We start from the raw sequence: 18,674 nt of genomic DNA on the forward strand, positions 1-18,674 counted from the left end.
TGGGTGGCTAATGTTTTCGCATCTGGTTCTGTTGAACTGTAACTCTCGTTGTGTATTGAGGCCAGAGCTATTTTTATCCTGACATGTGAGGTTCCTTCACGTCATAGCCACAAATCTCAATCCAAAACATCCCAGGAAAGCTTGTTTGTGAGACGCACTAGATTCTCATGTCGCCACATCAGGTTTCACTTAGCAACATCTGCAGGGCTGGCTCCCAAGCCACCACCCCACTGGCCTGCCTTTGTATACAGGGGGCTCCCCACAGCATCTGTCTACCCCTGAGCAGCCGCTTGGTCACGTGAGCTTCCTGCCAGCGCCAGGCAGGCTCCTCCGTTGCTCAAGCCAGAAATGCAAGGCAGATCTGTTTAGCTAAGGGACTGTACCCTCTACAGAATCAGGAAATGGAAACCCTGCGCTCCTTGACACCTCAAGAGAGAGCCTCCTTGAGACACACAGCCAGGTTCTTCCTGCCCTCTCTTCTCCTCCTCTGCCTGATAGTCCTCATCAGGTAGCTTTCCCACCATCTCAAGTGGCACATGAGCCTTTGCCACCCAGAATGCTGGCCAGACACCGCCTCTTAGCATATCCATGGGGGCAGTGTTGAAGGACATGCTCTGAGCCTAGACACCGCATCACATTGCTGCAGCTACACTTCTAGGCCATCTTTGTTCTCTCTCAGCCTCATCTGAACCTGCAGCCCTAGCTAAGAACCTCCTTTCTTAGGTTGTCTCAAGCCAGTGAGCTCTGAGGACTGCAGAGTCAGAGAGCCAAGAAGGATACCAAAGTGGGGAGAGCAGGTAGGCCCTGGTCCTGCCCCTAGTGGGCATTAAGATGGCTCCTTTATTTGTCCAGGAAACCCTCTTCTTCTTCTTCCACTAATAGTCACCATGCATCTGGACTCTGAGAGTCCATTCTTGGCCCAAAGCAGGAGCTGGTAGGTAAATCTAGAGCAGCCCTGTGTCTTTCTTCCTGTGTCCAGTCTGTCAGCTGGGGAGTCACAGTGGCTTCCTCTCCTCTTCTTCCCAGCATCAGGACAGTAGATCTGAAGTCTCCGCACTCAGACATTTCCAGACAATTCCCCCATCTTTCATTGTGAGACTTAGGAAATGAGAGAAGTCTGCCTTGTGCAGTGCTCTTGGGTAGGAGACATTTGCTAATAAAAGCAGCCGTGTTTATTAAGTACAGGCTGTGTGGCAGGTCAGGCCCAGTACGTATTTATTTTGTCTCATGTCATAGGGGCTCTTACTGTCCCCACTTGCAGACAAAGAAACTAAGACTAGCTGGGTGCTGATGGCTCATGCCTGCAATCCTTAGCTACTCAGGGGGCTGAGATCTGAACATCTCAGTTCAAAGCCAGCCTGTGCAGGACCATCCATGAGACGCTTATCTCCAGTTAACCACCAGAAGTGGAGCTGTGGCTAAAAAGTGGTAGAGCACTAGCCTTGAGCAGAAAAGCTCAGGGACATTGCCCAGGCAATGTCAAGCCCCAAGACTGCCAACCCCCCCCAAAAAAGTAAGAAATTGGAGAAAGAAACTAAGATTAAAGAACCTCAGGGCCTGTCTGAGGTACCTAGCTCCTTAGGAATGAAGATTCTGGGCCCAGATGGCCCCCACCAGGGAAGGCTTCATTGTGGCTTTTCCTTACATTGCCTCCTTTGTTTTTTAAATGCTTTGGAGCCTAAATGACCCTAGGCCTGGAAATGGGATGGGTGAGAGGTACACTGAGAGTAGCAGGAAGAGGACAGAGACCCAAGGAGCCTTTGCAGATGTGTACCTAGGGGAAGTTAACTAGGTTAGTGTTCACCCATACCTACAGTGTGTGGAGCCAGCAGCCAGGCTCTTCTGGGCCACCACTAAATTGCCTGAGGGTGAGGAGGGAGAGGTGGCCCTGCTTTAGCAGCTATATCTGCAGCCACCTCTTCTGAGATCAGCCGGAACAGCCCCAGCTGTGCCTGGGGTAACTCAATCTGTAAGAATGTGACACTTGATTCTGCAAACAGCCCCTCTGGGCCAGGGAGCTGAGACTGTTTGCCATTCCAGAGTCACTCAGGACTTCCCCCAAGCTGGCCATCCCAGGCAGGGACCCAGAACAAAGCAATCCAAACAGCAGGAAGTACTTGAGGCCTGCCCTTGACAGGGCTCTTCATAAAGGGCTTACCCCATCAGCATTCACTGGGACTGTCTAACAGGGCCTCAGGATGGAGAATGGCTGGATATGGAGGTAAAGAATCCTCATAGAACTGTCCCTAGTTGACAAAAATGCCTTTTCTCGTTCACAGCCACTTCCATATAAGGACCAGGAAAGAGAGCCTAAGGCATGGTCTGAGTGCAACACAAAAGGCAGAACTCTGGGAGGAGTATTTCAGTGCTGCTGTCTGATCAGCAGGCATCTAATAAGCCAGATAGCTCCGCTGTGAGACTCGCTCATAGTGCTTGGGAACTTACATGTGCTTCCATTAGCAAACTTTGAGCGCCTTGCCTACCTTGTGCTGGCTCCTGGTCGCCCCTTTCATGGTACAGGGGGCATGGTGTGACTTCCACAGGGCTCGTGGGCAGAGAGACTGGCTCTGAAACTGTTGGCTTAAAATGTCTCAGACACTGCAAACAAAATGATGTTTTATCCATCCAGCACGTTACTCAGCCACAAGAATGGTGAATGAGTGAATGGATGAATGAATGAACCGATACATACTCTAACAAGGGGTGAATCTTGATAAATACATGGCATGAGAGAAGCCCTGTGCTGTAGGGCTTGGTGTATATGTGAATCAGCATGTCCACAGAAGCAGAAAGTAGATCCTTGGTTTCCAGGGCTTGGTGGAGAAAAGAACAGGAGGTGATTTACAAAAAATGCAGGGATTTCTGTAGGAAGTGATTAAAAAAAAAAAAAGTTCCAAAATTCATGGTAGATGTAAAACTTTGTGCCTCAGTTTGACAAACAAGTGGGTTTGGGCAGACTGTCTGAAGATTCCCATCCATCTCACTTCTTCGTATCATGCATTAGAAAGGAAGGGAGCATCCCATGGAATGTACGGGAACCCCATGACAGGACCATCCAAGCATCCTGCCAGCCATTTCTTCCCCTCAGCACTGGAGGCTTCACTGAGGATACTACCCGTGCAGGAGTGGGCTGAAGGGGTGGCTAAGTCTGGCTCCTGGCATGTTTTCAGCTGAGACACAGACCAAAGAACAGTCTTTGGGCTGTACAGCTCAAAGCTCTGCAGGTTCTCAGAGTTGTACCCTAAAAGAACATCTTTGCCTAAAGATGAGAAAAAAAAGGTGTTTGATTTCCAAACGTGAGATGAAGACTGAAACACTTGGCACTGTTTTGTCTGTTTGCTGTCTGTATCAATGGTATGCACACAGTTTCTGGTTTTTTCAAATAACTTTGGGAAAGGAGCCTGCCCTTTGCCTCTTATGGATTTGTTGGTTTCGTTAACCATAGAGAAGATTGTGTCTACCTTTCCACTCTGTTGGCTTTAACTTGCTATTGCCCTCTTGTAATTTACTGAAACAATGAGTAGAAATTTGTTTTAAGAAAAAAATCATAGGGCTGGGAAGGTGGCTCAGTGGTAGAGTGCTTGCCTCGCAAGCATGAGGCCCTGGGTTTGATTCCTCAGCACCACATAAGCAGAAAAAGCCAGAAGTGGTACTGTAGTTTAAGTGGTAGAGCGCTCGCCTTGAGCTGAGGGACAAAGTCCCGGCACAGAGTTCAGGCCCCACGAAAAAAATCATAGGACCTAAGCAAGGTTTTTGTTTTTTGGTTTTTTTTGGTCAGTCATGGTGCTTGAACTCTGGGCCTGGACGTGCTGTCCCTGAGCTCTTCAGCTCAAGGTGAGTGCCCTACCACTTTGGTTTTCAGGTGGTAAATTGGAGATGAGTCTCATGGACTTCCCTACCTGTGCTAGCTTTGAACCTTGGTCCTTAGTTCTCTGCCTCTTGAGTAACTAGGATTATAGACATGAGCCACTGACTCCCGCTAAGCAGGCTCTTTTTTTTGGGGGGGGGGGGCGGTCGGTCATGAGGCTTGAACTCTGGGCTTGAGTGCTGTCCCTGCACCCTTCAGCTCAAGGCAAGCACTCTACCACTTGAGCCATAGCGCCACTTCCTAAGCAGGTTCTTTTATATAAGATGTTCACTATGTGGTTTAGGTTGGATGGAGGAATAGACAGGTAGATGAGTGTGTTTGCAGGAACCCATATTGTCTTTTTGGTTGGTTTAGTGGTGTGACTATGTACATGCATGCATTCATGTGTGCATGTACATACATACCAGTACTGGGGCTTGAATTCAGCATGTCACAGTCTCTCTCTTGGATTTTTTACTTATGGCTGGCTCTCTACCACTTAAGCCATGTCTCCATTTCCACATGAAGCCAAGTCATATATGTTCACGTGGTACTTGCTTCCTCCCCACCCCACTATGGCCAATACATGGTCTTTGAAATTTTCTCTCCTCTTGTTAATCATGGAAACCCTCTATGCTCCCCCCCCCCGCTCACTCTTGTGCTCTCTCTCTTTCTCTCTCTCTCTCTCACCGCTTTTTGGCATTTACAGTTACTTCTATTCTTCATATTTCTCATCACCCTGAGAACACATAATCAAAATGAATCCTTGTCTGTCTCTTTCTCTGAAGGTACCAAAGGCTTAGAATGTTCTCCTTCCACTCCCACCATGAACTCCTACTTCTATAAGTTCATGATCAACCTTCTGCAGCGGTTCAGCAGTGAACGGAAGCTCCTGGAGGTCAGAGGCCCTTTCATCATCAGGTCAGTCCTGCATGCCTTCTGCTCTTAATGTAACCTCAGCTTTGCATTCCGCACTACATGAGGTTCCGAAAGTGGTCCTTCTCTCTCCTTCTCCCCACCTTTACATCTGTTTTTAAAAAAGTGAAGGAGGCTGGGTGTGGTAGTACATACCTGTAATCCTAGCGCTGGGAAAGCTGAAACAGGAGAATGGAAAGAGAGAAAGAGACACACAGAAAGAAAGTTTGTTCCCTCTTTCTACTAGGTCGCTGGTGGTATAGCCACAGGCAGGTCATTGTTAATTTTTTTTTCAAAAAAATTGAAATAAATTTTGCTTGTTGGGGTAGTATTTTCCCTCCAGGTGAAATATCCTCTTTTTAAATATCATGGTTAGAGTCTTGGACAAGAAAATAAGCCAAAGCAAAGATGACATAGGACTGTGGTATGGCCCAGCCACTGGTGCAGGATTTAAGCAGGGTCAATAGAGTTGTCAGGGCCCAGGTCTGGATGGTCCCCGGGCACCAGACCTAGTGATCCAGGCCTGAGAATTGTCATCACCATCACTCTATCTGAGACTCCCTTTGTCTCATAGTCACAGGGAGCAGTGTCTCCAGAAGAGTAATCCAGCATCACCTTCAGGCTGATGAAAGCTAACTCGGGCACAAATTCTTGCGCCCCTCAAGCCAGGCAGAGGAGACTGCCCAAATAGTCAAAATGGCCCGAGATACCCTTCAGCAATGGTTCTCACCCCTGCTGAGCAAGAAAGCTGAGTAAGAGTGCAAGGTTCCGAATTGAAGTCCCAGGACTGGCACCAAAGATAATAATAATAACAACAACAACAACAGTAATAAGAACTCAGGGTAGTAGTATTCATAAAATGGTCCAGGATGCTTGAAATGCTTGAAGAGCAAACTGTACTAGTGTCCAGCCTGCATGGAGCTTCAAGTTAGGAAAGCATCAGAGAGCTCATTTTGCTGTTAAAAAAAAAAAAAAACCAGAGAGGGTTTCAGGCTTGTAGACTGTGCCAGGAATTTGGGGCCTTACCCAGAGGTCAGCAAGAAGCCATTACAAGGGCACAAGTAGGGAAATGACATGAGCAAATTTCTGATTGGAAGGATTGCTGTGTTGCTGGGAGAACGGGTTGGAAGGGCCAGGGTGGGTGGAAACAAGTTGGGAGGCTGTGATCTAAGTGAATCTTTGGCGGGGTGTGGGAGCAGCAGTGGATTTAGTATTGAAGACGACTGATCTCAACAGGGAGTAAAAAGAAAGGGAATCCGGAATGACACTTGGGTCCTGATTTGAACCACTGAGCAGGTGGTGGTAGTCTCTGAGGTAGGATCCCTGGAGAATAGCAGGGAGTGGAGGGTCTATGAACTCAGATAGCTTTGGAGTCATCAAGAGAAAGATGACAAAGCAGTAGTTGGGTGCACCTGGCTCTCCAGAGAGACCTAAACCAAGAGACATATGTGGATCTGGACAACTTGATCAAGCCACTCAACAGATACTGAGCCCCTGCCCTGTGGAAAGTGCCGTTCTGGATGATTCAGCCTTTGCAGAGCCAGAGAAGTCAGAGGAGCCGAGTGAGAACTCAGGAAAGGGGTCTAAGGCCAAGCCATAAGGAGATAGAGTGTGTGATGGCTGAGTAGGGGAACCCGAACAAGAGTCGGAGAAAAGCCAGAGAAATAAAGGGGAACAGAGGAAAGAGGGAGCTGGAAGGAGGCCTGAGGAAAGATGAGGCCTGAAGTAGATCTGATGGGAGCTGGAACAGCAGCTGAAGGAGTGGGAGCCAGAAAATGGAGGCCCTGATAACACAGCATCATGATGGAGAAGCGCACCTTTGAGGGAAACGATGCAGCAGGCTGCCCAAAGGCCCAGTGCAGAGTTGAGAACACTGCGTTGAGGGCCAAAGGATTTTGAGGGAGGGGACAGGTGACAGTAAGAGGAAAAGGCGTCTGAAGGAATGCCCCTGTGGTAGCAGGGAGGAGGCTTTCACTCCCTCATCCTCCTCTGGGGCTTTCAAGAACAAAGTTTCTCAATCCTAGAATTTGGGGCATTTGGAGTAGGATAATTCTTTGTGATGGGGTATCCACTAGAAACCAGTAACATCTGCTCCCAGCCCATTTGGGGCAATCAAACATGCCTCTGACCTGAGGACCTAGCTCAGTAGTCAGTGCTTGCCTGGCTTCCACAAACAAGGCCCTGGGTTCAATCTCCAGCACTACCTCCAAAACACAGTGTCTCCAAACACTGCCACATGTCTCCTGGGGAACAAACCAGCCCTGTTTGAGAACCACAGTTAGAGACAGAAACAGATTCGTAACCTTGTTGGCCAAAAGAGAAAGATTTCTGCAGTTTTTATTTCCATATAGCTAAGCTGTCTTGGGGAATTGAAGTAGACATCAGGTGTTGATGCAAGAGCTCCTCCCTCCGCAGCCCCCCATTACTCCCAACCAGGAAAACAGTGGAAATGTAACAGGTACCTTCGTGTTGTTTTCTACGCTGCAGAGGTACAGACACAGGAGCCACGGTGGGGGGGGGGGGGGGGGGGGGAAGGGCACTTTGAAGAAAGCAGGTGCAGCCATGGACTGGGCTACTCTGAATTTTCTAGGCCATCTAGCTTCATTGCCCAGTCAAGTATGAGGAGTGGGGCTTGGGGTAGTAACCAGCATCCCCAGACTGCACAGGGCAGAAGTGTAGGTGACACAGACATGCTTGGGTGTCCTCCCCACCCGTTCAGTTCACCTCCCCAAAGTTCACCTCCCACCATGCTCCCTTCACTACTTCCAGAGACTCTGCATCCTCTCCTGAGCATCCTTCACTCATGGCTATCTTCATTTTGCAGAAGAAATGAGGAAGCAATATGCCTCTGGACTCAGTCTGTCCCGCACGGCAGCTGCTCACTGTTGATGGATTGCATTGGGTTCTGAGAGGCATTGAGCCCAGCCTCCAAGCCAGGCCTCACTCCATGCTGGCTCCCACCTCACCACAGAGTCTCTCTCAGCCCTGGGCACCAGCACAGAAAGAACTCAGTGGGCCAGGATAGGCAGAACCTTGTGGCTGGGCCCCTAACTAAAGACTTGAGTTTCTTCTGGGGTTTTGCTCCAGTTGTCCAGCCTGCCATCCCCCAAAAGCAGCCCCGCACCTGTGATGACATGTTGTTACTGACAGCCACCTAGATTAGGTTCCTCAGGGCCAGCCCAGCCCTTAGTCGCCTGCTAAGTCAGCATGCCCAGCCACTGCTAACTAGTCCCTGGTCACTGTCCTGGGCACCCAGCATAACTCTCAGGACAGGAAACCCAGCATCTGACATGGAGGAGGCCTGGCAGTTAAGCAGCTTCCTCCCTTCTTCCCTGATTGTACATAGGGCTGAGGGAGGCCCTTTGGCAAACCTTGAGGCTTAGGGGCAGGGCTCAGCCTGCCATCCTGCTTTGTCCTCCTTCTCTGTTGATGGCTTTTAGAGAGGAGCATGTGAATGGTACACACAGACTACTTCAGTGGAGCCACAGGCCTGCTAAGGAATGCCATAAATGGTTTCTCTTCCCTGTCCTTCAGCGGTTAGGTTGTACCTCTCTGCCCCTAAAATTGAAGATAGATTGTTCTAGTGAACAAATGAGAAACCATGATTTGTGCAGCAATGTCTTTAGCAGAGGAGCAGTTTCCATCTGTGGAGGACAAGGGGGTCTGCAGCTCTTAAAAGACAAGCATGTGGTGGCTTTCTTGTATGGAGGGAGTTGCATGATTTCCCTCAGGTCCCAGGAGCTTCTCCTTGCTCCATGCTGCTTTCCTAGGCCATACCTTGAGTAGGAACCCAGATTCAGGAATCATGTTGAAGGGAGGGGAGCTAGTGGCTTCAAAACCCATCTCAGCCAATCTGTACAGACTGGTTCCAAGCCCTTCTCTTGGTTACAGAGTCAAAGCCAAGCCCACAGGAAAGATAGGATGCAGGGGGCAAGGTACTGTGAGGAGGCTGGTGCTACATCCCTAGGCCTGCCCACACTCCTGTAGGGCCTGAGGAAAAGTGTAGCTTTTGGAATCAAAATTAGGTCTAACCCTGTTCCCCCCATCTGTAACCATGTGATCTGCCCCTGACATGGCCTTGGCCTCTGTCTCCATCTCCCCTGGTGGTCCATGGTGGGGTACAGTGGGGAGTGGGGGTAGAAATACGACCTTCTGAGAGGAGAGCTGACTCTGCTACGCAAGGGCACCCATCAGCACCCAGCCCGACTCCCCTAAACCAACTCTGCCTGAAGTAGGTGTTGGTGTGCATTGCCCTCCTCGGGCCTCTTCCCACCCTCCATGCTAATGCTAGCTGAACAAGCCCAGGCCTTGTCTGCCCGTGAACCAGCGCACTTATACGCGGGAGAAAAGGAGAGGAGGGAGAAAAGCCAGCCTCTTTGATAAGCTGTGATATGAACTCCAGCATAACCCAACAGCTGTGATCTTTACAAGCCCGCCTCTGTGCTGGGAAGTAGCTAGTCTGAAGACACTCCACTCTGCCTGCCAACGCAGCCCTCTGGCCAGCGTCCTTTGGCTTCATCAACTGTGCTTTTCCCCCTCCTCTTCCTCCCTGCTGCCTTGCAAAGAGCACTTGCCAGAGAATGCTTTCATTTTTAACGAGCCTCTGTGCACTGTGAATGCGAGGGCCTTGACCCGACCTCCCAGCTGATGGTAGATGAGTCTCCAGCACCCTCCCAGGCAAAGGGGCTTCAAAACTGAAGCAGGCATCCGGAGAGATGAGCCAGCGCCCAAGTGGGAAAGGAGGAAGTGGTCATGAGACTTACTTCCTGAGACCCTGGTCCAAAGAAGCCCAGCGATAAGACTTCCAGTTCACTCTCGTCCTGCTCTCTCCCTTCTGCGAGTACAGATAGACATGACAGCCTCACCCACCAAGTGTTTCATTTCTTATATGTGCCCTGATTAATACTGTACCCCACACACATACGCACACACGTACACGCACGCACGCACTGCCAGTATCCTAGGTTTCCTTAAGTCAGGAAGGGGATAGGTTGAGTAGAGAGTTGATTGGCCACTGAGGTGGGTGATGGGACCAGGCAGCCACTAGAAACTAGACTAGCTTGTAATTGCAGGGACTAAGGAGGAGGAGAAGCAGCCCTTTCAGACAGTAATTGGGAAATTCCACTTTGCTGGCCTTGGACGTTCTGCAGTTCATGTGGGCTGACCCTCTCCCAAGCCCAGTACCTCTCCTCGCATCCGGAGATCCTCCCAGACTTCCTAGTTTCTGGAGTCCCCTTCCTGAGGGAAAACTCCCTGTCGACTATGCATATTCAGACTTGCCATTCACCTGCTGGGAGCACTGGCCAGGGCCCCAGAAACCCATTGCGCTGGTGCAGGTAGAAGGCAAAGGGGGAATAATGTCAAGACCTGCTACCCTGGTTGATCCACATTTCAGAAAAGCATGCTTTGATCCCAGGTACCAGATCATAAAAGTCTGAAGAGGTCTCATTTCTTTTCCTCTCACCCCTCTAAAAGATTTCCTTGTTTGTTCAGAATACAATAAATCACAGGCAAACACACACCAACCTGTCTGTTAAAATAGTCCTCGATTCTCCTACCCAGACTGGAGATGGGTCTTGATCTTTTATTAGTTTGTAGCCATATTGATTGGGCTCCCAGCTGAGGGAAGGAGACAGGACATTGAACAGAGCTGGAGGAGTTCTGAGCAATATCTTACTTTCCTCTCACAAGAAGCTTCTCTTCTTGCCAACTTTAATTAAGGTCTGCCCAGCTCATGTGAATCTTCTGGAACTTTCTCTAGCCCCCCACCCCTGGGGACCAGGACTGGGATTCTTTTGTTTCAATGAAAGGCAGCAAAGGGGGAGTGTGCAGCAAAAGCCATTTTGCATAACCAATCCTTGGCTTCTGATCTCCTAATTGGAGACAATGCTGGGATGGCAGGGAGGCCCAAGCTGACACAGTAAGTGTGGCCTAAGAAAAAGTCATGCCCATGGGAGGGACAAAATTCAGAGGCCTTTGTCCTCTAACCCAGTGCAGAGTGACCAGCAGCCTAGCCTCCTCACAGATCACCTGGGAGGGCTGAGAGGGCTGCGGGACCTGGGGCAGGGCTCTAAAGCAGTCGGTACACTGTCACACACGCTGGCATTCCCTGTGAGAGGACTGTCTTTTCAGAAGATGGAAACTGCATGTGATGGGCCTTATTAGTCCAGGCTGAGATTAATTAGGTCCTCCTGGGGCCTGCGGGGGAGGAACAGAGCACTGGCCAGGGAGAATCCTGCACAGTGTGCTGTGGGGCCCAGGCGCTTCAAAGGGCAGCATCCCTCTGTTCCTCGGGCCCATGCTCTTGGAGCAGGCATGTGAGAAATGAGAGACTACAGGTGACAGCCCAGGCAGCCAGGCTCCCCCTAAGCCAGCTATCTGCCTCGTTCCAGGCACCCCATAAGGGAGGGGAGGACCCAACAAGAGATTGTAGGGAAAGGTGTTTGCCTCCAGCCCACCACCCCACGATGTGCAGCATTGGACGCCTCTCCGTGAGGCACCTCCTTGGCCCCTTTCTGGGCTCCCACCTGGAGCACTTGGTAGTCCGTCCTTTTCACTCCCAGGTCCAAAAATTTGATCATGGATCTGCACGTGTGCACATGTGCCAGTCCTGGGGCTTGAATTCAGGGCCTGGATGCTGTCCCTTCCCTTTTTCACTCAAGACTAGCTTTCCTACCACTTGAGCCCCATCTCCAATTCTGGTTTTTTGCTGGCTAATTGGAGATAAGAGTCTCTTGGCTTTGATTGAGGCTTCAAATTTCAGTCCTCTGGTCTCAGCCTCCTGAGTAGCTAGGATTACAGTCATGAGTCACCAACATCTGGCTTCTTAATGGATTTCTTTCTGAAGTTTGAGAGTTGGTTTCCACTCTGTAATATACTCTGATCTGTTTATACTTTACCTAAAGATACCAGAAAACTGAAAGTTTTGACATTACGAATCCAGACAGCTTGGTGAGCTAGCAAGTCTTTAAGAAGAGTAAAAAAAAAAAAAAAAAAATAGGTGGCTTAGGTAACTGTAACTCCTCTGCACATTGCCTTTATAATAACAATAAAAATTTTTAAAAATAGATTTAGGCTGGCCCCTAGAAATCATTTTTATATCCTCTTCCTCCTTTGCATCTAAACCGAAGTAGTTTCCAAGAGCTTGTAAACTGGAAGGTGGCCGCCTAGTATCTCCTATCTACCCTGTACAGTGAATTTCTCAGGAAGTTCTTTTATCCTTTTTTTTTTTTTTTTTTTTTTTTGCCAGTCCTGGGGCATGAACTCAGGGCCTGGGCGCTGTCCCTGAGCCTCTCTGTGCTCAAGGCTGGCACTCTACCACTTGAGCCACTGCTCCACTTCCAGCTTTTTCTGAGTAATAGGTAGTGAGGAATGGAACCCAGGGTTCATGCGTGCTAGGCAAGCACTCTACCCCTAAGCCACATTCCCAGCCAGTTCTTTTATCCTGATAGCACTTCAGCATAACCATTTCTGCGGGGTTGGGTGGACATCTTGAAACCCCCTGTGAGGCTCCCCCTTCTTACCCTTCAAGTGATTGCTTTTAGCATGAACCCCACACCCCGACCCTCAACTTAAGAAAACTACCCAGAATTGTTTCTGTCACGTACACTAATGAAAGACCCTCTAGAACAGCTGCCCCTTCACCCATTCTCATCTTGGAGAATGGGTAACGTGGTGCTGGAAGGGGCCTGGCCTGAGGGAACCCTGGTACCTCCGACAGCAACTAGACAGGGCAATCCTCTTCAGCCACCCAAAGTTCCCAGAGCTGAGGTTCCCCTACCAAGCCTGGGGTCTTGTGTGTGTGTAGAAGAGAAAGTGTGAGGGCCAGGATAGCCAGCCCAGAATCCACAACTGGAAGGCCCAGCAAGTTCCTGTAGTCCCTCCCAGAGTGCAGTCAGTGGCTGTTCACACAACACGCAAGGTGGGCCTAGGACAGGGATTAACTTAAATGCCGGTCTTCGCAGCACTCTCACATGATGTCCCCCTTGTTCTCCTGGTCATTGGCCCATAGAGCAATGCTGGTGTGAATTCCTTCAGGCTCTTTTCCCTGTCCTGCTTGGTTCTTCAGGCAGAAGTGGATCTGTGTGTACTCCCTGTTTTCTTTCTAGGCCTCACTTCCTCCACGCCAGCCTGCCCACTGTCCCAGCCTGCGTCCGGTCTCTGTGCAGCCTGTATAATCTCATCAGGCCTTCTCGGTACTTTGACAGTAAATGCTTGTCCTGGTCGGAATCTCCCTGTGACTGTTGCTCAGGAGGACACGTGTCCCCCCTCCTTCCTCCTGGCATTTGTTTCCCCCCTCGAGCTCATTGTGGCTGCTCACATCCTCCACATTGGCCTCTGAAGCCAAACTGCGATGGAGCAAGTGACTGCAAGCCAGCGTGGTTTTCTAGTCCTCCCTCGAGGGCTCTGTGAGGCATGTTTTGAGCCTCGTCTTGTGGTCTTGCCTTTCGGAAGCTACTGCCTCGAGGGCAAAGTTTTGTATTTCTTTCTCCACTCTCTCAGAAGGGTGCCACATGCCCTGCGCCCAGCCTGACACGTGCTGCTGTCGTGTGCCCCAGCCACGTGTGACCAGTGAGTGCCTAGCTATTGGTTGAGAAGACATCTTGCTAACTTTTTGCCCAAGCTGGCCTCAGACCACAATCCCCTCCCCTTTCTCAATCTCTTAAGAAGTTTGGATAACAAGCATGAGCCATGGGTGCCCCCCTGTCATTTTATTTTGTTTTATTTTACTTCAGTATTAATGTTTAAAATTCAAGGTCTTACATTTAAGCCACACCTGCAGCCCAGTTTTCCGCTTGTTATTTTTTGAGATAAGGTCTCACTTCTCCCCTGGACATATGGCTGAGGCTCAGTCCATAAGTGGATCACAGGCATGCACCATCTCATCCAGCTGCCCTCTGTAGCTATGGAGCATCAAGGACTTTTCTGTCGAGGCTAACCCGAAGTCACAGTCTTCCCAGTTTTTCTCCTACATAACCTGGAATGACAGGTATACACCACTGCACCCAACTGTAGCATGTGAAAGGGATTTCAAAAAAAAAAAACCTTTTGTGGAGCTGGGAATGTGGCTTAGTGATAGAGTGCTTGCCTAGCATGCGTGAAGCCCTGGGTTCGATTCCTCAGTACCACAAACAGAAAAGGCCAGAAGCGGTGCTGTGGCTCAAGTGGTAGAGCACTGGCCTTGAGCAAAAGAAACTCAGGGATGGCACCCAGGCCCTGAGTTCAAATAAAATAAAGTTAAGTAGACCAAACTTCGTTAAAACAAAAACAAAAAACCTGTTTCCCAGCCTGGCCTCATCCTCCCAAGTAGCTAGGATTATAGATAGGTTTGAACCACTGGCACCCACTGTGGTTTGATTTCTAATGTAGTCCAGGTGGTAAAGTTTTTTATTACAGCTGGCATTTTTTAATTTAGGTGTTTTCAGGGGATCAGGAGCTTGTGGAAACACACCCATAGAGGTGCCGTTTCCCTCTTTGTTTGTCACACATTCCTAGTAAGCATAGCAAATGAGGCATTATTTCTTAGCTCTGTTCTTGAAGACCACCAGATTCAACAGTCTTCTTTCTATCTCTTCCAGGTCACTCTTAGAACCATGGCCACCAAATGACCTCCCTGTAGGTTGTATAAGGGGAAAGCTCCCATTGGCCCAGACAGGGTCATGTGGCCCTGGTAAGGACAGAAGTGGTGAGGATTGGCTGTCAGGTCCTGGGATGAGGCATCCCTGCCAGATCCCGCAGGCCATAGGAAGCAACAGCTATCCAAAAGAAAGTCTGCTCTTACCATGAGTTCCTGAGCAGTCCACACAGTGGCATGCCGTGTAGCGACATCTGAGCACAACCTTCTTTCTGAACATTTTGTAGTGCTAAGGATCAAACCCGGAACCTCACATAATACTCAACATGCAGTGTAGTTTCTTTTCTGGCAGTGCTAGGGATAGAGCCCAGGGCTACGTGCATGCTACGCAAGCATTCTACCCCCGAGCCACACCCCCAGCCTCCGAGTATAGCACATTTTCTTAAATGAAAATGAGACCTGTCACTATCTCATGCTCTTTGTGAGGCTTCAGTGATGTGTACTATGGAAGATACTCAGCTGAGAGGCTGGCACTTGCTTACTTAGTGGTGCATGTCAGGATCATCCATAAGGGTAACTGGCAGTATGAACCTTTTGTACACAAGAAGGCCCAGATGGGTGGTCACAGAGCTGGGCCTGGTGTCCCTGTGCCATGACTGCTCCCTTGATTCCACTCCTCCACTCACTGTCTGCAGAGAGGGAAGAGCTAAAGCCATTAAGCCAGTCTTCCTAAAACACAGCTAAATCCTGGCATCCTCCCTTCCTCCGCACCTGATCCCACCTATTAATTGTCCCCACCCTTGTCCAAGGCTGGCCAGTCAAAACTGTAAGGCACATGACAAAAGCCCAGTTCTCAGCCCTACATCAAAAGAAATAATAAAGGGTGGAGACCTGGCTGAACAGCAAAACACCTGCCCAGCAAGCACAACGCCCTAAGTTCAAACACTTGTACCACCAAAACAAGACTACATGTGTGTGTATATATATATATATATATATATATATATATATATATATATATATATATATATATATATACATACATACACATATATACACATATATATACATACATATACATACATACATATATACATACACCCTCTTAAAACCAATTCTGAGTCCTCAGGACTTAGTCCCCTTACCCCAGCTCCACTGCTGGCTCCTTTTCCTCCTCTGCTAGCTCCATTCTTGCATAGAGCCCCCACTGGGTGACAAGACAGCTCCCTCCTGCCCTGTCAGCGCCCCAGTCTTCAGCAGCCATTCTCACCCATCAGTATGGCCAGAGAACACTAATGCCCATTTGTTCTGGGCAGGGTCACGTGCCCACCCTTGGCATGGAGGCCCAGTTGCCCTTGGTGCAGGATACCTGTGGCCACCCTGGAGGTAGAAGCCATGTGCCCACCTTCAGGCACAGGGAAGGAGCAGCTATTTGTGGAACCAGAATTCAAAGCACTAGACACCAGGAAAGCAGACCCAACAGGTATGCACTCTGTAGTCTGGGTCCCAATGATGTCCTCCATCCCTCCAGGAGAGGAGAGGAGAGTAAGATGGTAGGTGGAACCCCATGGGAGCAGGCAATTAGGAGGTGGCTTCTAGAGTATAGACAGCTGTGACAGATGTCCTGGGCCTCCCAGCCAGTCCCTTCTTTAAAGCTGTCTTTGTCAGCACAGTGTTTGCCAGAGATTAGAAGCATCACATTGGCAGTATGGTCAGAGTTTCTTTTCATGAAGAAAAGAACCCCAGTACCTTTCAGCAGAGCCCGTTCAGTATCCTCTCTCCATATGTGTACCCTCTGATTGTAGCCACAGAGTCATGATTGAAGAGAGACCAGGAGATTCCAAGTCAGTAGCCAGAAGGGTTCCTGGGGGTTCTGCTGTATACTTAAACACAGGAGGAAACTAGGGCTCTTGTTTGCCAGTCACTCTGTACTGACTATAGCTTTTGTGCAGAGGCCCAGGCTGGACCCACTATGATTCAGGCTCCGCAGGTGATGTGATAGGGGCAGAGTGCAAGGGAGGATCAGAGATTTCCTCCACCCGGTGGCCTGCCCCACACATTCCCCCAGAGCACCTGGGCGGGGCGGGGCCAGGCCTCACACCAGCCGGGGCACTGAGCTGCACCCTCCTGCACCAAGGTTGCAGTCTAGTGGAACAGGCAGGCAAGTGACCAAAAAAAAAAAAGTGTGTCCCAGTGTTGTGATTGCAGCTTTGAAGTAAATGCCCTGGATGGCAGGGTGCTCAGGTTGGGGCCAGTAGAAAGGGAGCCCCCATAGCCTGCACGGAGCCAGGAAGCTGTGACCTGGATCTGCTCTTTTCTCAAAGCAGAGAAGTGCCCTAGTTTTCCTTCTCCTCAGGCTCTGCTGAAGCTACGCCAAGAATTGGCTTTTAAAAGCTGCCTGAAATGTGGTTTGGAGCCAAAAAATCTATAGAGCCAGTGCATTTGTGACCTTGTCAAAAATGCTTACTGAGGGAAATCAAGGGATAAGATTTGCAATGTTTTTCCCCCTTTTTTTTAATTTACCCAAAAAAAAAAAAAATCATCGCTCCTTCCAACCCTCCCTCCCTGGCTCCTCCTTACCCTTGTCCTGACTCCAGCCCAGCAGCATTAGCATCTTCCATTCGTCCGTGCCCTCCCCTCCTCCAATCCCGTACCATCCCCCATGCAGCAGTAATGAAAAATACCAAGTGGGTAAAAATAAGGAGCCTGGTGATAGTCCTGGAAATTAGGCCACAGCTGTCAGGCCAGGCCAGAGCGCATGTGTCTGAGACCGGAATGGCCAGGAGCAAGTGCTCAGCCCCCCTCCCTATAGAATGCAGGAAGTCTCCACCTGGCACCCAGCAACGCATTGCTGCTGTGCTGCCACAGGGAGCACCAAGCAGCCGGCCGTTTGTCACGGAGCAGACCTGTCCTGTGAGGCCACCAGTGCCAGGCCCAGTTTCCACCACTGGGGACACTGCAGTGGGCAGAGCCTGTCTCCATCACAAGCCGTAGTGTCACAGCATGCTGGCAGATGGGGAGGGGGGCACATAGGATTGGAAGGCTTCTGGAAGGAGGTCGTGTCGATGCTGAGCCATAGAAGATCAGTAGGAATGAGCTGGGGAAAGGAAAGAGAAGGTGCTTCTGTCTGCTCAGGAGTCCTGGGGGGGTTGGGGGGGGGGCTAGAAGGCAAGGGAACGCAGCAGTGAAGAGAGCCAGGACCCTGGCTGCCTCAGACCCAGTCCTTCGATACCCAGAGAGCCACTCAAGGGGCCCGAGCAAGCTGGGCACTGGTGGCTCACACCTGTAATCCTAGCTACTCAGGAGGCTGAGATCTGAGCATCACAGTTCAAAGCCAGCCCAGGCAGGAAGGTCCGTGAGACTCTTCTTTCCAAATAAACCACCAGAAAACCGGAAGTGGTGCTGTGGCTCAAGTGGTAGAGCTCTTGCCTTGAGCTGAAGAGCTGAGGGACAGCGCCCAGGCCCAGAGTTCAAGCCACATAACCCCCCAAAAAAGGCGGGGGGAGCCTGGGCTGCTCAAATCGGTGCAAGGAGATGTGGCCTAACTCGTGGCTGTCCTGGAGCTTCAGAGGGGCTGCCAGCACACATGAGACTGTGACTGCTCCCAGAAGTAGAGGAAAAGAGGGAGAGTTGAAGGAAATGAGGGGAGTTTGGGCCCTCATTCGTTCAGTGTGACAGCTTGTAGCCTGCCACCCCTGTCCTGCCTTTAGCCTCATAAAATACCAAAGACTTTTCGAGGAACTGACTCTGGCAACTTGCTTGACAAGGGGTCTTGCTGTCACATCATTCTAGAAGGTTCTGTGTGCTGCAACAGGCAGTTTCAGCAGGTTATATTAAACTAAGTTTAAAACCTTTTGTGTACTCCGGACCTCTCTGCCCTAGATGTGCGTGACTCCTCAGGGGATGCTGGCTGAGCCCTGAGAATCAGCAGACCTTGCTCAGAGCAGCTCGTTTCTCCTGAGGAGAGTCAGCTTTTCCTTCCTTCTGTGAACTGAGTTCTTCCTTCCCAGATGGATAATGGCCCGCCTCCCTTTCTTGAAGGAGACCCCTCCCACCTCTGTCAGAAGCCCAGCCCTAACAGTTGACAAAGCCTGGAGTCCCCTTCCTCCTTCCCTCCCTCCCTTCCTTCCTCCTTCCTTCCTTCCTGCCCTTGAAGCCTGAGCAGATACTCCAATCACGACCCCCCAGTAGCATGATAATTGCTTTCTCAAATTCTCAGCTGTGGGCTCCATCTGGGACCACTTCCCCGTCCCCTGACCCGGGCAAGAAAACCTTCTCTGTGACCTTGCCCCTGGGGGAGTCCCGAGGGAGAGAGGTGACAGAAACATGACCGGTCCT

General features: G+C 50.1%; 1 protein-coding gene across 1 annotated transcript in view; it reads left to right on the forward strand.

Moving 5' to 3' along the window:
- The window catches only part of Vac14 (VAC14 component of PIKFYVE complex), a 92,407-nt gene that overhangs the window by 50,390 nt on the left and 23,343 nt on the right, over positions 1 to 18,674 (forward strand). The window contains exon 14 of the mRNA XM_070026254.1: positions 4,636 to 4,768. Coding sequence (XP_069882355.1) covers positions 4,636 to 4,768 — 133 coding nt within the window. The remainder of the gene's footprint in view (positions 1 to 4,635; positions 4,769 to 18,674) is intronic.

This window comes from Dipodomys merriami, unplaced genomic scaffold (genome assembly GCF_024711535.1).
Source record: "Dipodomys merriami isolate MVZ:Mamm:240054 unplaced genomic scaffold, mDipMer1.0.p SCAF_176, whole genome shotgun sequence".
NCBI lineage: Eukaryota > Metazoa > Chordata > Mammalia > Rodentia > Heteromyidae > Dipodomys > Dipodomys merriami.